The sequence below is a fragment of the Bombina bombina genome, chromosome 4, assembly GCF_027579735.1.
Source record: "Bombina bombina isolate aBomBom1 chromosome 4, aBomBom1.pri, whole genome shotgun sequence".
Lineage (NCBI taxonomy): Eukaryota > Metazoa > Chordata > Amphibia > Anura > Bombinatoridae > Bombina > Bombina bombina.
In genome coordinates, this window is record NC_069502.1 from 546983378 (window position 1) to 547006415 (window position 23038).

The 23038-nt window shown below is 38.6% G+C and overlaps 1 protein-coding gene across 1 annotated transcript in view; it reads right to left on the minus strand.

The window, feature by feature from the left end:
- The window catches only part of ME1 (malic enzyme 1), an 809599-nt gene that overhangs the window by 189699 nt on the left and 596862 nt on the right, over nt 1-23038 (minus strand). The window contains exons 8-9 of the mRNA XM_053710486.1: nt 3095-3192; nt 1962-2075 (exon numbers count right to left, since the gene is read on the minus strand). Of these exons, the coding sequence (XP_053566461.1) occupies nt 1962-2075; nt 3095-3192 (212 nt within the window). The remainder of the gene's footprint in view (nt 1-1961; nt 2076-3094; nt 3193-23038) is intronic.

Genomic DNA, 23038 nt, shown 5'->3' on the forward strand with positions numbered 1-23038 from the left:
TCTAGGAAGCTTACCCCTCTCTTCATTGGACCCTTTCCTATACAGAGAATAATCAATTGCAATGCTGTTCGCCTCACTCTACCTACCACCCTGAAAATTCACCCCACTTTTCACGTATCACTACTGAAGCCTTACCGCTATGTACGTGATAAGGGTATGGACACTACTCTACCACCTATCTCTATAGACCCGAACATGGAGTACGAGGTTGAGGATATCTTGGACAGTAGACTTGTGAGGGGTGTTCTTCAATATCTCATCAAATGGAAGGACTACTCTGTTGAACATAACTCTTGGGAGCCTGCCACTAATGTCTCTGCTCCCAGGTTAATTTCTCTCTTTCATCAGAGGTACCCTGATCGTCCTCGTCTTTGAGCATCGGTGCTGCTCCTTGGAGGGGGTATCCTGTCATGATTCCTTTCATATCCAGTTTCACTTTACTGATTACCCAATCAACTCCTCAGGCTGTCCCTTTAAATACCAGCATTACCTTCTATTCTATGCTTGGTATTGTTTCCCTGAAATCGGATCAAGCTTCACCTGACATCCTGTCTCTAAGGAGTTCTCTGTCTTCGCTAATCCTCAGCTTCCAGTCTGCACCGCTGTGCAGGGATCTGCATCTCTAGACCGGAACCTCGGCCTCTGTGACGTCACACGCCCAGCGCGGCTCACTCTCAGTACTGCCGCCATCACGGAGCTTGCTACTCCTCTCTGCACAAGCCTGTGTTTCCACTGTCTCCGGACACTTACCTACTAATCCCACTACAGGTACTAATAGGAAGGGTATTGTTCTGGTTTTACCTATTGTGCCTTTTACTTATCAAATCACGCTGATATTAGAATACTATATAGTCTAATAGTTTCACTCTGCCTGTCATATTTTATATGAAAACAGGTCCTATAGTTCTGAACCATTCAATAGTGATTCACTCATATTTCTCTCATTGCTCATATGTGAAAGTGTATACTAATTGAACTGAGACATAGAAATTCCACTGCTGAACATAATGTTTTCATTGTCGCAACAGCTATAGTCTTATCTGCTGTTCTCTCCTATATTCATATAACAAACTGCTCATGTGTGTGTGCTAGGGTTTCACGTATTACTAATGGGTGATATTTATGTACTCTCCTGCCACACATCCAGCAACACACAATTATAGTACTATATCAGTAGCTGTGGTCCAAACATACACCTTTTTCTTTTCAGATATTACAACTTTTGACAACTATGGACTTTATGTGAGTCAGTATCTGTTTCAACACTATGCACGTATAAATATTTCTATACTATATGAAGAATTGACACTGCAAGCAAGTCTTTGTTTTGGGCCATACAGCTGTATTTTTCTCTTTCTATGTTTTTCGGTTGGAAAGTACAGGAAAACTGCAGTCTGGGACCACATGATAAGCAGCAAACGCAGCTGGCACGTGTTCAGAATGACTTTTTAAGTAGAACCAAGAGAAACCACTAATTATAATGGTACCAATGTAACAATGTTTTAAATCACAAAACATCTTCTATTTTAGAAAACATTTCCTTAAGTTTACCCTTCATTACATCTCTTTTTATAACCCTGGTATTGCAACTTTATTTAAAGAATAAAAGAACATATCTTTGTAGAGAAGAAAATACTTAAAAAGTAAACCTATTCAGACAGTTCATACATTTTTTTTGGCTTAATTAAATGCCCTTATGGCTACAATGATTAGAGTATGATCTCTGAATGTCTATAGTACAGTGATTTCCCTGCTGTATTGTAATAAACCTTTGTTTGCATGTACAAAAGGTTTGGGTATTAACTTCCTGGATCACATGTATTTAATAGTCTTATTCCTACATGTTGCACTTGAGCCTTAATAAAAGTGAGAATTAAACAGGGACTCTGCATTGTCTATCCCTCCTACATGCACAAAACATAGCAAATCAAGTGTGGTTGAAAACCCTGTTTGTATCTTACCTTTACTATCAATCCTTTAGAATCCACCATCCATATCTTCTTGATTGCCTCCTCTTTGGAGGTTCCTTCCTTCTCCATTGCCATAACAATAAGATCAGCTATTCCCATGGCAGCCTTCATAGGGAAAATAAACAGAATTAACTTGTTATATGTTCATACATGTTCAAATAAGTACATCATATTTTGTCTCTTCTAGTAAATAGTCAACTAGGTGGGACACCTCTCCTGAGGAGGAATAGGCAGAAAACTAATCACACACCCTTCTACCATGACAAAGACGGCTTCATTTGCTAACCTTCCTCATCAGTGCTTTGTAGCAAACATGTTCTTGGCATTTAGTCTGAAGAGCAGAGTTCAACATGGTGAGTATGAGCCAACATATAGAAATTTCTGTAGTACGGTTTAATTTTCTAGCAATTATTTGGGTTAATTGAACATTAACAGTTAATTTGGGATCAGCATTTATTAATGACCAGTTGACCACTTTCTTTATAATTTGCTTCTTCACATCAGGTGAGAATTATTGGTGTAAACGCAGAACTCTTCTATTGTCAGATAAAACATTATACATATTGTAAATCAATTTAAGAGACATTTTCAATAATGCCATATAAACATTCACTTGTATATGGCCATAAGTATGTGCACAAGCCTTGCCCCTGTGCAGGTGATATGACTGTTTGACTGAACTATTTCAACTTGTGTTTGTTTTATGAAACCTGTTTAAATTTTGTATTATAATATTGAAAAATGCTATAAAATACTTCAAATGGCAATGAAGCTTTCAACTCATGCATTTCACAGAGAATATTTTAAAACATTACAGAAGCTTATGTAAGTGAACTTTAAAAAGAAAAAAACACACATTTTGCATTTATATTGAAGCACAGTCAAACAACATTGCTACGTCTGCTCAATTTCATAAACCAGTTTTACTATTATTGAGTCATTAAGAAAAATGTATTGCTGTGTCTTGTTATCAACATAGCAGAGAAGTTGAACCTCGATTTTGAGACTGACAAAAACGAGCTATGCTTTTTCCAATTAAAACAAGTTAACAGATACAGTTTGCTCACTTCTGTTTTAAACATTGCTTCACAGAATAATGTTAGTTGATATAAGGTTATAATTACCTCGCCTGCTCCTTGAAACAAAACGGTATGATCCGAGAGCTTGGTCTTCGTTATACGCAAAGCTGCAAGGAGCCCAGCTACAGCAACTGCTGCGGTGCCTGCAAAATAAATATAAAAATGTATAGCAACAAATCCCATGAGAAGGCATTATCAATATCTGTTGCTTTATGAGAAACACTCTATAATTTAGTGTGTTGCAATCTCAGTAACAGGACATATTTACTGAATTTCCATAACTGAAAACAGGTGAGACCAAGGACCCCATTTCGCAAATGTGTGCAGCCATCAATGTACTTCCAAGCAAAAAAAAAAAAATGATGTCCAACAGCCCCTTATAGTATTGAGCACATGTTGGCAGCCTAATAGCAAGTACGGTCCATTTAGTATTCATTGAAGTAAAACATATATTTTGATTACATTAAAAGAATTCACAGCAGTAACAACGTATGTCAAGATAAGCGTGTCTAAAAGAGTGATTTCTGCCCGTGCTGTACCTATAAGGAGGCCTAGGAGATCAATTAGGCCGTATTTGCAGTAGTCTATATTAGCTCTGTGTTTGTAGCATTTGGTTGCTTGTGTAAAGTGTTACTCAACCACTTCTTGGACATACTGGTTTGACTTCTGCTCTCCTTGACTATGCATTTGCATTAATCCTTTGTTTGTGACTGACTTGGTAGACGACTTTGGCTTGTTTATTGACTTATTTGTTGAATGATTTTCTGCTTCTTTTCCATGTGAGTCCTGTCTGACGAAGATTAACTTTACCTTGGATACCTCTGCTATCAGAAGATCTACATTAAGTATTTTATGCAAGCTACATCCTATGGATAGCAAAACTAAACTAATACAAAAGTATGTCTTTCTTTGATATTCAAATTTATAAACTTACAGTTTCTTTCTAGTACTGAGTTGTTGGTCTTTGTAGGAGCTGACTAAAATACTTGATAGAGTTCAGCTACTAAGTTTAGTCTCATTGCTCTGTTATCCCTGGCCTCTGTTGAAACACTGTGTTGTTAATGTTCAGTGCCTCAGTAAGGCCTTCTGATGAGCTCAGTCTCTCAGCCAATGATTCCAGTTAGATTCAAATCAACAAAACTCCACCTGATAAGTTGTCTGCTCGGACAAGAAAGCAGTTTGCTGTTTGTTACAACATATTAATATGTCTGGTACTTTACCATCAGCTCATGCCTTTTAGATAGCACATGTGCACCTTAATATTATTTTTGTTTGGAAGCATATGGTCTCTGAGACATGACTGCAGCCTTTTTTTTAGATCAAGCTGTATGAGGTTTAAGACACAAGTCTTTATCTGTGGAATATATTTCTATTTTTTCCATAAGTTGCCATACATTTGCAAGACAACCCGTACAAGACCTATGCTCTATCCATGACAAGAAGAGAAGTTAATTAGGAGAATTAGAGATATAAAAGAAGAAAGCTGGATAAAAATAAAACTGATGACCCCTCACAATTGTACTACCCTCCACCCTTGATACATAGCTTTGCGATAGCCATTGTTAGCAACAGCATTTTTTTAAGGTGGTCAAACCACCCTAGGTGAGTCATTCATAGTGACTGAGCTACTGAACAGTCCAAAGGAAATACTGCCCATCTGGCCTGTTAGTTATAGTTAAAGGGACAGTAAAGTCAAAATTAAACTTTTAGGAATCAGATAGAACATACAATTTTAAACAACTTTCAATTTTACTTCTGTTATCAAATTTGCTTTGTTCTATTGGTATTTTTCTATAAAAGACACCAAGAGAACCAAACAAATTTGATAACAGAAGTAAATTGGAAAGTTGTTTAAAATGGCATGCTCTAAAGCGCCTTAGCCACTGACAATAACTGCTTTCTTCTTGTCATATGCAACACCTTGACTGGTCAAGTGACTCCCACCCACTTCTTTAAGGTTTATTCTTTAAGTAAAAACTTTTTTTTGTTTCACTTTTTTTTTTTTTCACTGAAGAAATTACTCACGGAATTCCCTGGGTTTAAAATTTTACCCCAGGGTCACGTCACCAGCACTCGAATAGGGCACGGGGTTCCCTATCACCTTCCCCTTTTCCCCTCCCCTCCCCTTTTTTTTTTTTTCTTCACGTTTATTGTTAAGATTGCACAATATAGTACATGGTGTAAGTGTTCACGAATCTGATTTATTCACGAATTGCACAGCACATGGATAAATTTCTTCACTCCCATTCCCGGACTCCTTCACCAGTCATGGCAGCTAAACAGAGAGAAAGGAGGACAAAGGTCGCTCCTGAAGTTCCCTCGGAAGTATCTATACCTGCAGCCTCTATTTTGCCTATAAATGAATTAACCAATGTACAGGCCCTAGTGTCTAGTATCTCCGAGGCATTAACCCCTAAGTTTGATGCACTAAGATCTGAGATCAAGCAAGATATTAACTTACTTAGACACGAGATAAAGTTATTCTCTAACAGATTAGAAGAGGCTGAACAGAGGGTATCCGATCTGGAAGATCTTGAAACCAACAATGCAATTATTACTAAACTGCAAAATAAAATTGAGGACCTGGAAAACCGCTCTAGGCGCAATAATATTCGCATCATAGGGGTTCCTGAGGGAGGGCAAACCGAAGAATTAAACACATTTATTCCTGAAATACTTGCACAGTTGCTTAAGATTTCTCCCAATCACCCACAGATAGTAGTAGAGAGGATACATAGATTGGGGAGACGATTAGCAAACAGACAGGAAGATAACAGACCTAGACCGATAATTGCGAAGTTACTTAATTTCCAAGATAAGGTCACGATACTCCAACATTTCAACTCCCATCAAAAGAAAAGCGATTTCAACCCACGCAAGGCGGCTTAATTCTGATATTGTCTTCTTACAGGAGACCCACTTAACTCAGGTGGAAATTTTGAAGCTTAGACAAGGATGGGTAAAAGAAGTCTATGCCTCATCAGGTACCGACAAGAAAAGGGGGGTAGCCATATTAGTGGGAAAAAGGTTAAAAGAAGAAATATTACAGGTCTTGACAGACCCTGAGGGGAGATATATATTTTTAAAGATTAAAATTGATAAGGTTGTTTTTTCACTTTGTAATATATATGCACCCAATATCATTGACCTCGAATTCTGGAACCAGCTCCAGGCCAAAATTCTTGCCTTTAGGGAAGGATATTTAATCCTTGGAGGAGACTTCAATATGGCCCCTCACTGTCCTTTGGATAGACTGCGGGAAAACAGGGAACAAAAAAAGAACAAAAAAGATCATCTAGAATCCAAATTACTGGCGAAAATAAAACAAAATTTGAATATTAGAGATATATGGAGGATTCAGAATCCTGATGTTCGGGAATTTACATGCTTATCTAAGGCACATAAGACTATGTCAAGAATTGACCTTTTCTTAATTGATGAAAGGTTGTGCACAGCTAAAGTAAGAGCAAATATTCAACCTGTTTTCCTCTCTGATCATGGACCAATCTCTTTGAATTTTCAATTAGCAGTCTCTGGGTCGGGCTCCATGCGGTTTCACTTTCCCTCTTTCTTAGCTTCAGACTTAAAATTTAAAGTACATCTGAGGACAAAATTCAAGGATTTTGTTCAATGTAATAGGGAATACTAGGAACGCCCCTTCATTTTCTGGGAAGCGGCCAAAGCAGTTATAAGAGGCGAAATTATTTCCTATAGTGCAATGATTAGCAAAAAGCTAAGATCCAGAGAAAAAGAATTAAATAACGCTGTGATCAACTCGTACAATCGCCTACTTCTGACCAAAAACCTGGTCAATTGGGCAAGCTATATTCGGGCCAAAAACGATAAAGATACATTTGCAATATACAAAGAAACCCAGTCAGATTTAAAATTAAAATCCAAATTATATAGATTTGGAAACAAATCTGGCAAATTACTTGCAAACCTGGTTAGAAACGACAGAAAGTCATTACTTATTGAAAAACTTCTTATTGATGGGAAGTTTTATACAGAAAGTACAGATATACACAAAGAAATGACTAAATATTACCAAGAGGTATATTCCCCGAGAAAATCTGATCTATCTCAGGCAGAGGATTTTTGGAGCAAAATTAGCTGCCCCAAAGTATCTGCAGAAGTAGTGGAAACCCTTAATACTTCGATAGAGTTGAAGGAAATAGAGAAAGCGATTTCTGAACTTGCTACTAATAAGGCCGCTGGGCCGGATGGTTTACCAAGTGAAGATGTTGTCGTTAGAGATTGCGCCCCATCTCAACAAGGTATACAACGCTATGTACACCCAGGGGGAACCGGTACCGAAAGCCTTCTCAGCATCTTACACAACTCTTATTCTTAAAGGTGGAAAAGATCCAGCACAAAGGGAGTCATATAGACCAATAGCTCTACTAAATGTGGACTACAAGGTCTTTATGTCTATCTTGGCCAAAAGATTGCAAGTCATATTACCAAATATTATACATAAAGACCAAGCGGGCTTCCTAAATTCACGGAATTCTTCAGCTAAAATTAGAGAAGTCTTAGTGGTAACAGAATACTTTTTTAATGCTGAAAGGGAGGAGAGGGAGGAAGGGGAACATATCCCAGACTTAGCGTGTGGCAATTGACGCGGAAAAGGCTTTTGATTCAATACAGCACGACCATCTTCTCACTTCACTGGGTCAATTTGGGTTCAAAGGCAATTTTCTTAAATTTATTTTAAATTTATATACTCTTCCTTCCACTAGTATAATCGTCAACAACATTGTCTCTTCACAAATTGTGCTCAATAGAGGAACCAGGCAGGGCTGTCCCCTTTCTCCCCTCCTTTTCAATTTGTCTATCGAGTCACTGGCTATTAAGATCAGGTCACAGCTGGAAGGTGTTAAGATAGGTAAACAGGAGATGAAATTAGCCTTATACGCAGATGATATCCTTGTTTATCTGTCAAATACTCGAGTTAATATACCCAAGCTCTTACAAATTATTAACCAATTTGGGTCATTTTCTGGGTATAAAACAAACGTAAACAAATCAGAGATCTATTGGCTCCGAAAGAACAAAGACTCCCTCTTGAACAGCCCCTTTAGAATAGTTAAGGATTCATTTAAGTATTTAGGTATAGTAATACCTACGAATCCACTTGACTTATATAACCTCAACATCCCTCCAATTCTGACAATATTTAAAGATAAACTGAGGACTTGGGAAAACCTACCCCTCTCCATATCAGGACGGATAGCCCTGTTCAAAATGGTCCTTCTTCCTAAATTGCTGTATATACTACAGAATACCGCATTAATGCTATTTGATAGGGACATTCGAAGCCTAAACAGCTGGCTTAGAAGCTTCATATGGCAAAAGAGAAAACCTAGGATAGCCTTGAAAAAACTGACACAAGCGAAGATATTTGCAGGATTCGCATTACCTAACTTGCGGCTTTATAATCTTTCTTTCTTAGCACGTATAGCGGCAGACTGGATCTCCGGCAATAATTATGTTCTAAACAATGCATTGGAAGAGAGCATCTGCGATCCATACTTACCTTGCGCACTATTACATTGCGCTCCAAAGGACATGCCACTTAGAATCAAGAAAATTAAAGCGATTTTTAACCCATTAAAGGCATGGTGGAGGATAGGGAAGCTTCTTTCCTTTAATTGTAAAGTTTCCAAATATCTCCCCTTAAGGGGTAATCCATTATTTCAAGCCGGTCTAGACTCAGCTATCTTTAAAAAGTGGCATTCAGTGGGACTGAAAACGATAATGCAATTTATCGATGAAGAGAACAAGTGTCTCAGAACATTTGAAGAAATTAAAAACAGTTTCAATCTCTCCAACAAGGAGTTTTATGCTTTTTTGCAAGCAAGGCATTATGTATCTAGGTTACTGGGGGAGGGGGAGTGGAACTGGGAGCTGGGCGACCTAGAGGACTGGCTTACATTAGTTAAGAAGGGCCGCATGTCTATTTCTTATTGCTACTATCTTTTAGGAGCTCAAGAAGGGAAACGTACTTTAGAGAAAATTGCTCAAGATTGGAGACTAATTATGGCACTAGAGCATGTCGATTGTGAATTCATCCAAAAATCCATTCACAAAGTGGCTCAGGCCACTCTCTCAGCGACATGGAGAGAAGCGCATCTCAAATTGATTAATAAATTTCATTATACACCAGAAAAAGGGCATAAGCTTCAGAATCCGAATTTTCAAAAGTGTTCGAAATGTTCTCTGGTCGCGGCTGACATCATACACATGATGTTTAAATGCCCCTTGATTAGACAGTTCTGGCGTAAACTTGAATTTTGGATTAATACCTCCCTTAAGATTTCTCCCTTTGAGTTGTCAGCAAGTTTAATCATTTTCTGCTGCGACAATCAGGCAGAACAACATTTGAAGGAAAAGATAATAAGTGTCTCTATTTTAGCAGCTAGATACCTAATATTTAAAAAATGGAAAATGAAAGAATTACCTTCGGTGGTAGAAATAAAAAATTACCTTAAAAAACAACGCATTTTAGAGCAACGTGACACGAACATTAACAATGAAAGTGACATCAGAAAATTCTTTGGTAAATAGGCACCATTTATTAAATCCCTCTCGATCACAGAAATAGATTATATTATATTTCCCTTCCAAAACACAGAGCTGGTTCTACTGGGGCTTTGGTGAATGGATCGGACTCAGGGGGGTTGGAGGGGGAGGGAGGAGGAGGGAGGACTGAGGAAGAAAATTCCTTCCCCCCCATTTCTTTTTTTTGTTTGTTTTTTTTTTGTTTTGTCTCGTTTTTGTTTTGTTTTGAGTTGCTATTTTTTTTTTTTCATGGTTAGTAATTGTATGGAATTGAGATAATATAAGTAGTTATAAAATTATAAATAAAAATATTTCAACAGGATAACCTTAAAACTCAAGGATTAATAGAGTTCATTTTTTTGTTTTTTGTTTCTTTTCTTTTTTAACTAGGCTATTAGAGGCCAGAAAAAGCTTAGAAAATATTAGAGGGTTTTATGTTTGTTCTTTCTTGTTTTACCTTCTCTTCTGCTCATATGCAGCAATACCTGAATTGTCAATTGCTGGCCTAATTATCTTTATTTACTCTTTTTTTTAAATCAAATGTATTTGTTTAAACATGTTGAAATATACAATAAAAATGAATATAAAAAAAAAATAAAAAAAAAAAAAAATGGCATGCTCTATCCAAATCATGAGAAAGTAATTTTGACTTTACTGTCCCTTTAAGAACTGGAGTTGATATAGCAGTGTTTCTCACTGTCAGCCCTTGGGAGGACTAGCAGGCCAGATTTTAATATAATTAGAGCACAAGTAAAATAATCAGCTAATGGGTTAGTAAGCATTGTTACTGATCAGCTTATTATATCACATGTGCTTTACCTCAGATATGACATTTTGGCAAGTTAGGAGTCCTCAGGACTGGATTTGAGAAACACTACGCTAGTAGATAGAGTAACACAACATGTGACTAAATACTTTTTACCTACTTTCCTTTTAATTAATGCATGTTATTAGTATATTGCAATGCTGATTTACTTTTATGGACATTAGAAACATATATAGGACATACTGTTCATAGAAATATTATATTGAAGTAGCAAAAAAATGATCAGTAGTTTCCAACACTTTCAAATATCCTTCATATACTTTTAAAATATATGTGATACTACACAATTTATTATTTACATGCCTGACATATGTTAAGAACTATATAGACTGTGTGACTACTAGCCATATAATTTGCCATAAAGCATTATGGGAGACACAGATTACGATAAGAATTTTAATATACCTAGAGATGCAGGTCTATTAAACAAGTTTGCTATATACATTTTTGTCTTGTCTAGGGTTTGCAAATTTGCTTACTACAGATGTTGATTTCTATAGTAATGGCAGCAGTTTAAAAGGCTGCTACATCCAACTCAAAAACATTCTTACACTGGAGGTAAAGAATAAAATACTCACAAAGAAAAAGCACCTCCAGGTGCCTATTGCATGTTTTGATATAATTACCAACCTCTCAGCTGACTGCCCTACATGTACACATTTCCAATAATTAAAAGCGGATAGCACCTCCAGGTGTTTAATAAAATAACAACAAAAAACAGTCTGGGAATGTTTGCAACCTCCCAGATGACTGTCTCATTGGTATACACCCAAATCTTGTGTGTCTCAATAAATAATATTATATATATAACAAACAATTGTAGGAGAGATGAGAAGCCGCTTATAATCTCAGACTAAGCATTAGTGGGAACTCTCTTTGTGGGCATTTTACTGTAGATAGTTTACAGTAAAACTGATAATGGAATACACCTTTATCTGTTTTTCTATTTACAGTGACAGGGTACAGGGATTTGTGACACAGAGATACATAGAATGGCTTACCAGGAAGCACTATTCTTGCTCAATATGACTTAATGGGACAGTGTACTGTGAAATAGTTTCCCCCTTACTATGTTTATAATGGCTTGTTAAACCAGCTGCAGAGTATGTAAATTGATCCTTTATGTTTATTTTTTTATACATAATAGCTGTTTTTGCTCATTTAAACCACAACCAACTGAAATGGGCTGAGCTTTCATAGAGAGCAGACCTCATTAGAGTATCTCTCTAGATTTACAAGAAATCATCGTCATCTTACCTCTATACACATAGTGAGACCAGCAATCTGGTGATCAAAGATTATCCAGCTTGGAGTGCAAACTTCACAGGGGCTAAACTCTGAATTCTCTAAGAAAAAAGGCAGAATCTTGAAGTCTCAGAGAGATGACAGATTCCTCCCATAAAGCTCTCCTCTCAGATGAGATAATCTAAAATGATCCTCCAGTACTGTGAGATCTCCCACAAGATTCTAGAATGGTAGAATTTGTTAGGGATGTTCCCTGCACTGTTATGCATGTGAGAGACAAGCTCATTATAGCATCACATGACATACGAGTTTTGCTACATTTACACTTTGTGATTTGTATTTTATATTACTTTAGACTTCAGATTGGGACCTTTAGGTTTATTAGATTTAAGTTTTGCACTTTCTATTTTGCATTTTAATGCAATTAGATTATGTATACAGTAGTTAATTTACAAATCTTGATTATGCTTTGAAAGTTTCTGTGTTACTTTAAAAAATTAGAATCATACTTCGTATATTTTTGTGTATCTTTTACAAATTACATTACACTGTTATAAGTAAAATAAAACTGACAGTTTAAGAAGGAGGGATGGACCGGGGAGTTACTTGGGCTGAACAGGAGAGTTCCCAGGGTGTGTCTGAATCTCTCTCAAAAAGCATTTTATACCAGCAAGTCTCACCGATTTATCTCGCCAGTTGTATGCAGGTGAAGTTTGTTCAAAATTTAATATTCACTTATTTAACTGACAGAAAAGTAATGTATACTAAACTAGAGGCAAATACAAGTTAAAATGTAGTAAAAAGGGACAGTCTGATTTAAAATGTTTAAAAATACAGATTATCCTTGTATTACCCATTCCCCAGTTCTGTATAACCAGCACTGTGGTATTAATGCACTTTTTACCTCTGTGATTGCCTTGTATCCAAGTCTCTGCAGATTGCCCCCTTATTTCAGTTCTTTTGACAAACTTGCATTTTAGCCAATTTTAGCTGACTCATAAATAACTCTACGAGAGTGAGTACAATGTTATCTATATGGCATACATGAACTAGCATTGTCTAGCAGTGAAAACTGTCAAAATGCACTGAGATAAGAGGTGGACTAAAAAGGCTTAAAATATTATATGAGCCTACATAGGTTTAGCTTTCAATAAAGAATACCAAGAGAACAAAGCAAATTTGACAATAAAAGTAAATTTGAAAGTTAATTATAATTGCATGCCCTATCTGAATCATGAAAGTTACTCTTTTGACTAGACTGTCAATTTAATTTTTATTTGCTGTAAACTGAGAATTTATATAATTATCATTTAATTTATAACAATGTTTAAGGTTTAACTAGAAGCAACAGAAAATATTCTGATAATGTAAACTTAAAGGGACAGTCAACACCAGAATTTTTGTTGTTTAAAAAACAGAATTTATGCTTACCTGATAAATTACTTTCTCTTGCGGTGTATCCAGTCCACGGATTGATCCTTTACTTGTGGGATATTCTCATTCCCTACAGGAAGTGGCAAAGAGAGCACACAGCAGAGCTGTCCATATAGCTCCCCCTCTAGCTCCACCCCCCCAGTCATTCAGCCAAAGGTTAGGAAGAAAAAGGAGAAACCATAGGGTGCAGTGGTGACTGTAGTTTAAACAAAAATTTTTTTACCTGACTTAAATGCCAGGGCGGGCCGTGGACTGGATACACCGCAAGAGAAAGTAATTTATCAGGTAAGCATAAATTCTGTTTTCTCTTGAGAGGTGTATCCAGTCCAGGGATTCATCCTTTACTTGTGGGATACCAATACCAAAGCTTTAGGACACGGATGAAGGGAGGGAACAAGACAGGTACCTTAAACGGAAGGCACCACTGCTTGCAAAACCTTTCTCCCAAAAATAGCCTCCGAAGAAGCAAAAGTATCGAATTTGTAAAATTTGGCAAAAGTATGCAGTGAAGACCAAGTCGCTGCCTTACAAATCTGTTAAACAGAAGCCTCATTTTTAAAAGCCCATGTGGAAGCCACTGCTCTGGTAGAATGAGCAGTAATTCTTTCAGGAGGCTACTGGCCAGTAGTCTCATAGGCCAAACGGATGATGCTTTTCACCCAAAAGGAAAGAGAGGTAGCAGTCGCTTTCTGACCTCTCCTCTTACCAGAATAGGTAACAAACAAGGAAGAGGTTTGTCTGAAATCCTTAGTTGCTTGTAAATAGAACTTTAAAGCACGAACTACATCAAGATTGTGTAAAAGACGTTCCTTCTTCGAAAATGGATTAGGACACAGAGAAGGAACAACTATTTCCTGGTTAATATTCTTGTTAGAAACAACTTTAGGAAGAAAACCAGGCTTGGTACGCAAAACTACCTTATCTGCGTGGAACACCAGGTAAGGTGAATCACACTGTAAGGCAGATAATTCTGAAACTCTTCGAGCAGAAGAGATAGCTACCAAAAACAAAACTTTCCAAGATAACAACTTAATGTCTATGGAATGTAAAGGTTCAAACGGAACCCCTTGAAGAACTGAAAGAACTAGATTCAAACTCCATGGCGGAGCCACAGGTTTATACACAGGCTTGATTCTGACTAAAGCCTGAGCAAACGCTTGAACGTCTGGTACTTCTGCCAGACGCTTGTGTAACAGGATAGACAAAGCAGACATTTGTCCTTTAAATGAACTAGCTGACAATCCTTTCTCCAATCCTTCTTGGAGAAAGGACAATATCCTGGGAATCCTAATCTTACTCCATGAGTAACCCTTGGATTCACACCAACAAAGATATTTCCGCCATATCTTATGGTAGATTTTCCTGGTGACAGGCTTTCTAGCCTGAATCAGAGTATCTATTACTGACTCAGAGAACCCACGCTTTGATAGAATTAAGCATTCAATCTCCAAGCAGTCAGACGTAGAGAAACTAAATTTGGATGCTTGAACGGACCCTGTATTAGAAGATCCTGCCTCATTGGCAGTGTCCATGGTGGGACAGATGACATGTCCACTAGGTCTGCATACCAAGTCCTGGGTGGCCACGCAGGCGCTATTAGAATCACCAAAGCCTTCTCCTGCTTGATTCTGGCGACCAGACGCGGGAGGAGAGGAAACGGTGGAAAAACATAAGCCAGATTGAAGGACCAAGGCACTGCTAGAGCATCTATCAATACCGTCTTGGGGTCCCAGGACTTGGACCCGTAGAGAGGAAGTTTAGCGTTCTGACGGGACGCCATCAGATCCAATTCTGGAGTGCCCCATAGCTGAGTCAGCTGAGCAAATACCTCCGGGTGGAGTTCCCACTCCCCCGGGTGAAAAGTCTGACGACTTAGAAAATCCGCCTCCCAGTTGTCTACTCCTGGGATGTGAATTGCTGAGAGATGGCAGGAGTGGTCCTCCGCCCACCTGATTATTTTGGTTACTTCCGTCATTGCTAGGGAACTCTTTGTTCCCCCTGATGATTGACGTAAGCTACAGTCATGATGTTGTCCGACTGAAATCTGATGAATTTGGCCGCAGCTAGTTGAGGCCATGCCTGAAGAGCGTTGAATATTGCCCTCAGTTCCAGAATGTTTATCGGGAGAAGCGTTTCTTCCCGAGACCATAAGCCCTGAGCTTTCAGGGAGTCCCAGACCGCACCCCAGCCTAACAGACTGGCGTCTGTCATTACAATGACCCACTCTGGCCTGCGGAAACATATTCCCTGAGACAACCACCAGAGAAGAGAATCTCTGGTCTTCTGGTCCAACTGAATTTGAGGAGACAAATCTGCATAATCCCCATTCCACTGTTTGAGCATGCATAGTTGCAGTGGTCTGAGGTGTATCCGAGCAAAAGGGACTATGTCCATTGCCGCTACCATTAATCCGATTGTCTCCATGCACTGAGCCACAGATGGCCGGGGAATGGAATGAAGAACTCGGCAAGTAGTTAAGAGTTTTAATTTTCTGACCTCCGTCAGAAATATTTTCATTTATACCGAGTCTATTAGAGTCCCTAGGAAGGGAACCCTTGTGAGAGGGGAAAGAGAACTCTTTTTGATGTTCACCTTCCACCCGTGAGACCTCAGAAAGGCCAATCTCTGTGTGAGACTTGGCTCTTTGGAAAGACGGCGCCTGAATTAAAATGTCATTGTGACAAAACCAATCTCGCCACTGTACATTGGAGGGCCTGTTATGGAACATTCTTTGGGCTGGAGGTACATGGGCTTAAGGATACCCAGAGACTGCATGGAAATATGGCATTTTATATGCTGGACACCCCATGTACTTTCATAACTCTGTCTTATGTCTATGTCACCCTGTATCCATAAATACAGGATGGGTACAGGGTGTGAGTGCCCCTTGTGGGAGCAATTGTGACTCTATAAGCCAAGTGGGCATAAAAGACTTTATAGCTAATAAGAACTGTTCCTATATTCTGTAATAAGATGTATTCTATGTATGTTTAAGATCTGATTGTGTCTCAGGAGTCTGTCTAGGTAAACTGATTGGGTTTTGTGTGATTATGTTAACTAGACTGCCCAACATCAGATTGTCTGAGTACTTAATATGTTAATCTGTTTTACCTGTGAATAGACAATTCTTAGAGGTTTGATGCAGTGTTCATATGTTTGCTTTACTGTTTAACCAATGCCCTCTGTAACCTGAAGCCAGGGTTATATTCAACCCCCCCACCTGGGGTCAAAACCTGTATAAATACTAGGCATTCAGCCTTTAATAAAGATATTCTTTTTTAAACCTGAAATGTGGAGCTTGGTCTCATGTTTGCAGGGAAACTGATCGAGGTTGTGAAGTGCTGATTCTGTATGCAGGACATTGTTCCCTGGTATTAACCCTTGGTATCCTGTTGGTACCGTAACAGTCATCTAGGTAAGGCGCCACTGCTATGCCCCGCGGTCTTAGCACCGCCAGAAGGGACCCTAGCACCTTTGTGAAAATTCTGGGAGCAGTGGCTAAGCCGAAAGGAAGAGCCACAAACTGGTAATGCTTGTCCAGAAAGGCGAACCTGAGAAACTGGTGATGATCTTTGTGGATAGGAATGTGTAGGTATGCATCCTTTAGATCCACGGTAGTCATATATTGACCTTCCTGGATCATTGGTAAGATTGTCCGAATGATCTCCATTTTGAATGATGGGACTCTGAGGAATCTGTTTAGAATTTTTAGATCCAGGATGGGTCTGAAAGTTCCCTCTTTTTTGGGAACAACAAACAGGTTTGAGTAAAAACCCAGCCCTTGTTCCACGATTGGAACTGGGTGGATCACTCCCATTGTATGTAGATCTTCTACACAGCGTAAAAACGCCTCTTTTTTTTGTCTGATCTGTAGCCAGACGAGAAATGTGGAACCTCCCCCTTGGAGGAGAACCCTTGAATTCTAGAAGATATCCCTGGGATACAATATCTAACGCCCAAGGATCGTGTACATCTCTTGACCAGGCCTGAGCGAAGAGAGAGAGTCTGCCCCCTACTAGATGCGGTCCCGGATCGGGGGCTACCCCTTCATGCTGTCTTGGTGGCAGCTGCAGGCTTTTTGGCCTGTTTCCCCTTATTCCAGCCCTGGTAAGGTTTCCAAGTTGCCTTGGGCTGTGAAGCGTTACCCTCTTGCTTTGCAGCCGGAGAGGATGAAGCGGGGCCGTTCCTGAAATTACGAAAGGAACGAAAATTAGCTTTGTTCTTTGTCTTAAAGGACTTGTCCTGAGGGAGAGCATGGCCTTTTCCCCCGGTGATTTCTGAAATAATCTCTTTCAATTCAAGCCCGAAGAGGGTCTTTCCTTTGAAAGGGATGTTCAAAAGCTTGGATTTAGACGACACATCGGCCGACCAGGACTTTAGCCATAGCGCCCTGCACGCCAAAATGGCGAAACCTGAATTTTTTGCCGCTAACTTAGCTATTTGGAAAGCAGCGTCAGTAATAAAGGAATTAGCTAGCTTTAGAGCCTTAATTCTATCCATAATTTCCTCATATGAGGTCTCCGTCTGGAGCGAGTCTTCCAGCGCCTCAAACCAGAAAGCGGCTGCAGTAGTTACAGGAATAATGCAGGCAATAGGCTGGAGAAGAAAACCTTGTTGAATTTTTTTTTTCTTAAGTAAACCCTCTAACTTCTTATCCATAGGGTCTTTGAAAGCACAACTGTCTTCAATTGGTATGGTTGTGCATTTAGCAAGTGAAGAAACAGCCCCCTCCACCTTAGGAACCGTCTGTCACGAGTCCAGCACAGGGTCAGATATGGGGAACATTTTCTTAAAGACAGGAGGGGGAACAAAGGGAACACCTGGTCTATCCCACTCCCTAGTAACGATATCCACAATCCTCTTAGGGACCGGAAACGCATCCATGTAAACATGGACCTCTAGGTACTTGTCCATTTTACACAATTTCTCTGGGATCACCAAAGGGTCGCAGTCATCCAGAGTAGCTAATACCTCCCTAAGCAAAATGCGGAGGTGTTCTAGTTTAAATTTAAAAGCCAATGTATCTGAGTCTGTCTGAGGAGGGACCCTTGCTGAATCAGAGACTTCTCCCTCAGACATCAAATCCCTCGCTCCCACTTCAGAGTGTTGTGAAGGTATATCGGATATGGCTACCAAAGCGTCAGAATGCTCATAATCTGTTCTTAAAACGGAGCTATCACGCTTTGCAGGTAACATGGGCAGTTTAGATAAGAAGGCTGTAAGAGAATTATCCATGACTGCCGCTAAGTCTTGTAATGTAAAAGGGTTAGATGCACTAGAGGTACTAGGCGTCGCTTGCGCGGGCATAACTGGTTGTGACACTTGGGGAGAGGCAGACGGGATACCCTCGTTACCTTCAGTCTGAGAATCATCTTGGGCCACATTCTTAAGTGCAACAATATGATCTTTAAAGTGTATAGACATATCAGTACAAGTGGGACACATTCTGAGAGGGGGTTCCACCATGGCTTCTAAACACATTGAACAAGGATTCTCCTTAGTGTCAGACATGTTTAACAGACTAGTAGTATACACAAACAGGCTTGAAAATCACCTTAATCAAATAAAAAACACAATTTTAAAAACGTTACTGTGCCTTTAAGAGATAAAAAGAGCACACAATTTTACAAAACAGTGAAAAATGCAGCAATCCTTTTGAAATTTTCACAGTATGTACCTAAAGCCTTAATAAGATTGCACCACAAGTTGCAGAATGATTAACCCCTTAGTGCCCAAACCGGAGCAGCCTAAAGCCAACACCCGGTTAAAATTACTACAGCACCTTGCCACAGCCTTGCTGTGGCCCTACCTGCCCTTAGGGATCAGATTTGGGGGAATATAGCTTCTTTAAGGCCCTCAAACAGCAGCAGGACCCTCCATGTGAAGCAGCATGAAATTCTCTGCAATTCTAAGTGCGCATCTGAGGCGCGAAATTAGGCCCCTCCCACTCTACGCCGGAGCTGTGAGGCCTACTAAATCACTCCTAAGCGAATAAAAAACAGCCATGTGGGTAATAACCCCAGAAAGAACCCAAAAGGGCTTTCAAAGTGTCTTGCAAAACGATTTTTCCTTAGCTAAACAATTGATTGCCCTGAATAAGTGTCAACCAGTATATTAGCCCTATTATGTAAGCATTCAATTCCTTACTAAGTCTGTGAACATAGCTTACCCTCCCCTCATGGGGATATTGTCAGTTTCTTCTAGCATTATCTCAGTCTTGTCTAGAAATAAATGACTGAACATACCTTATTGCAGATCACCCTGCAAACTGTTCCTCCCAACTGAAGTTTTCTGGTGCTCCTCAGTCCTGTGTGGGAACAGCAGTGGATTTTAGTTACAACATGCTAAAATCATTTTCCTCTCAGCAGAAATCTTCATCACCTTTCTGCTAGAGAGTAAATAGTACAAACCGGTACCATTTAAAATAACAAACTTTTGATTGAAGATAATAAAACTACAATTCTAACACCACATTCACTTTACCCTCCCGAGAGAGACCCTAGTGCTTAGAGCCGGCAAAGAGAATGACTGGGGGGTGGAGCTAGAGGGGGAGCTATATGGACAGCTCTGCTGTGTGCTCTCTTTGCCACTTCCTGTAGGGAATGAGAATATCCCACAAGTAAAGGATGAATCCGTGGACTGGATACACCTTGCAAGAGAAAGAAAGATAATCCCTTTATAACCCATTCCCCAGTTTTGCATAACCAACACGGTTATAATAATACACGCTTTACCTCTGTAATTACCTTGCATCTAAGCGTCTGCTGACTGCCCCCTTGTTTCAGTTCTTTTGACAGACTTGCATTTTAGCCACTCAGTGCTCACTCCTAAGTCACTTCACGTGCATGAGCTCAATGTTATCTATATGAAACACATGAACTAATGCCCTCTAGTGGTCAAAATTCATTCAGATTAGAGACAGTCTTCAAGGTCTAAGAAATTAGCATATGAACCTCCTAGGTTTAGCTTTCAACTAAGAATACCAAGAGAACAAAGCAAAATTGGTGATAAAAGTAAATTGGGAAGTTGTTTAAAATTACATGCCCTATTTATGAAAGTTTTTTTTTAGCTTGACTGTTCCTATAAGAGTCACTGATTACTCAGCTACAAACTCTCAGTAGTAAAGGTTACAGAGAAAGCAAACAGACAAAACCTGCCATAATGTGAAAAGTGTTCATATATAAATAACTCCTGCTGGTTTACTGTGAAAATAGGATATACAATATACAATTATAACTGCAAAATATAAATAACTTGTAATATCTTTTAAACTAATCATAGCAGATATTTAAAGGGACATTACAAAGCATGCTTACTACTCATCATAAAATTGTTTTTCCTCCTGTACCTGCAGCTCTCTTTATAGCCTTTCTCTTATTTTAACCCATAAGACAACAATTTCACTGATCTGTAAATGTGTCGCTGCTTAAACTCCCGGATGTGGCGCCCAGAGAGTCACTAACCAGCACATGTAAAGGTTTAATATAAGAGCTTGGCTTTGAAGAGAGCTGAAGGCACAGGAAGAAAAACAATAGCATTGTGGGAAGTAACCATAGAAATGCAATGGTGCCCATCACTTTATTTAATGTCCCTTTAAAGGGATATGAAACCCACAATTTTTCAGATAGAGCATGGGATTTTAAAAACTTCCTAATTTACTTCTATTATCATTTTCTTCTTTGTTATCGTTGTATCTTTTGCTGAAAAGCAGGAATATATGGAGCTGGCCCATTTCTGGAGCACTAAATGGCAGCAGTTTTGTAAGAACGTTATCCATTTGCAAGAGCACTAGATGGCAGCATTATTTGCCTACCTGGCAATATCTTAAACACAGAATATCATGGTAATGGAGCACATTTTATAATAGAAGTAAATTGGAAGCTTTTTTTTTTTTTTTAAATGATTTGCTCTGTCCGAAACACAAATGAAAATGTTTGGTTTTCATGTCCCTTTAAGGAGCATTATAGGTAGATGCTCATATCTTATATCAGTTCATATTTATTAACCTTGAAATGTTATAGATATACATTTTTTTTTTTAATCTCTTATGTAACGAATGAGTCCCAACAAAGGAATGTACGGCAGCTGGTATAAACAAGAATAAAGCAACATTCTACACAGATTTATAGCAATATGTGTTGGGGAAAACAGTATAGTAGCTCTCTAAAACAGAGTGCAAAATGGTTATAGGTGAAGTGATAATTAAAGGGCCATTCTTGTGAAAAATTAGCAGTGGTTAGTGACATGACCCAGCTGTGTGACTGCTGCTGAATGGCTCCACAGTAATTTCCTCTCAGGACCAACAGTTCTCTGCAACTAGCGAGCAGAAAGTCCATGCTAGGAATAATCACAGACATTGTGCCAATAAAATCTATTTTTAAAACATATTATAAACATTAATATATATTTGATAAAAAAATATATACATTTTAAATATACAGTACCAGCATTTTGTATAAGCATTACAGACGCAGCTATGGAGCTTAGAAATTTATTTTTCTGCGCATCTTTTCTAGGGTAGCAGTTGCGGAATTTTTTATTTTTTTTTAAAAGCGCCTCCAATTGTGCACTGCTGGAATAAATTTCGGCATCTCTAATTTATAGGCACTTGAGCGTGTCTATTGTAATGATGGCCTTAGTGTAAGAACACTTAACACTGTTCCGTGCTACAGTTATTTGCACTGTAAAAAGTATCAGAGTGCTTTACCATTTGCAGAAATGGATGGTTGGTTTGTCTGGACACTCTTTTTATGACTTAAACCAGTAGTGTGATGCCGATATTTCTCCCATTGCCATTCATTCTTCTCTTGCGTAAATGTATTTAGCATATGTTAGCTGCAGTGTTTTTTGCAATATATGTCATTAAAGAGATCAAAGGTATAACCTATTCTGGATTTTAAGGTTTAGTCCTTTTAGCACAATCGCCTACATTTTCATTAAATTCCCACAGACTCTCTCTGTCCTCACCCTCAACACATTGGCACTTTCGTATTAACTGCAAAATTGAGAGACTTGGCACTTTTCTTCATTGGGCCCTGCAAATAGTTTTGACAGCCCAACATGCAGGCCAAAGAACACAGTATAAAATATAATTTGAAATAATGCCACTTTCTTTAGTAACTCAAATTTGAAACAGGGAGGAATAAGGAGAACCGTGGAAAATAAATGTATTTAGTGGTGTTAAGTATTTATAGTATTAGTCATACTAAATATAACTTAACAGAATTCTAGATTTTGTTTTATATTTACAGATGAAATCCCGGTGACTGCACGGACTACTTAAAAATACCCTGCAACACTGTACCCTGTTGATATAACTGCATATCATACACACAATCTAAAGGCATTGCAGACTGGAGTCCAGTGTGGAACCAGTTAAAAACATAATTGCAAATTATTATGTGCAAATTATCTCACTAATAGGTCGAGTAATTAACCAACTATTTTTGGTTGGTGCCACTGTTCTCAAATATAAAAAATTGTGCCTGGGCCTCTGGTCTAACGATATGTTAGCGCTACGGACTCTGTTGGCGCTCTACAAATAACCGATAATAATAAATAATAATAATGTTATCTAAAAGAAGAGAATTAAAAGACGCATTCATTTCAGAACCCCTATGCTGGGTGGGCTGCCACATATTGCTATATATCACCTTATATTCTGATAGTACAGGAAGCTATTAATCATGGGTTATAAAATACATAGTAAAAAGTGTAATTACTGCTTTTGTGTTACAGCATTAATTATTTAAAAAGCTGCGTATCTTTATATGTTATAGTAAAATTACTCTGAATTATAAAGGTAATCAACTGTTCTGTATGTGATAGTGATTAAATGCCTTTCCTCATCTAGAAATTTTTAACAATGAAGTTGCATTTGGATTTTCTTTACAAAAAGTCTAATTTACTTCTAATTTTCT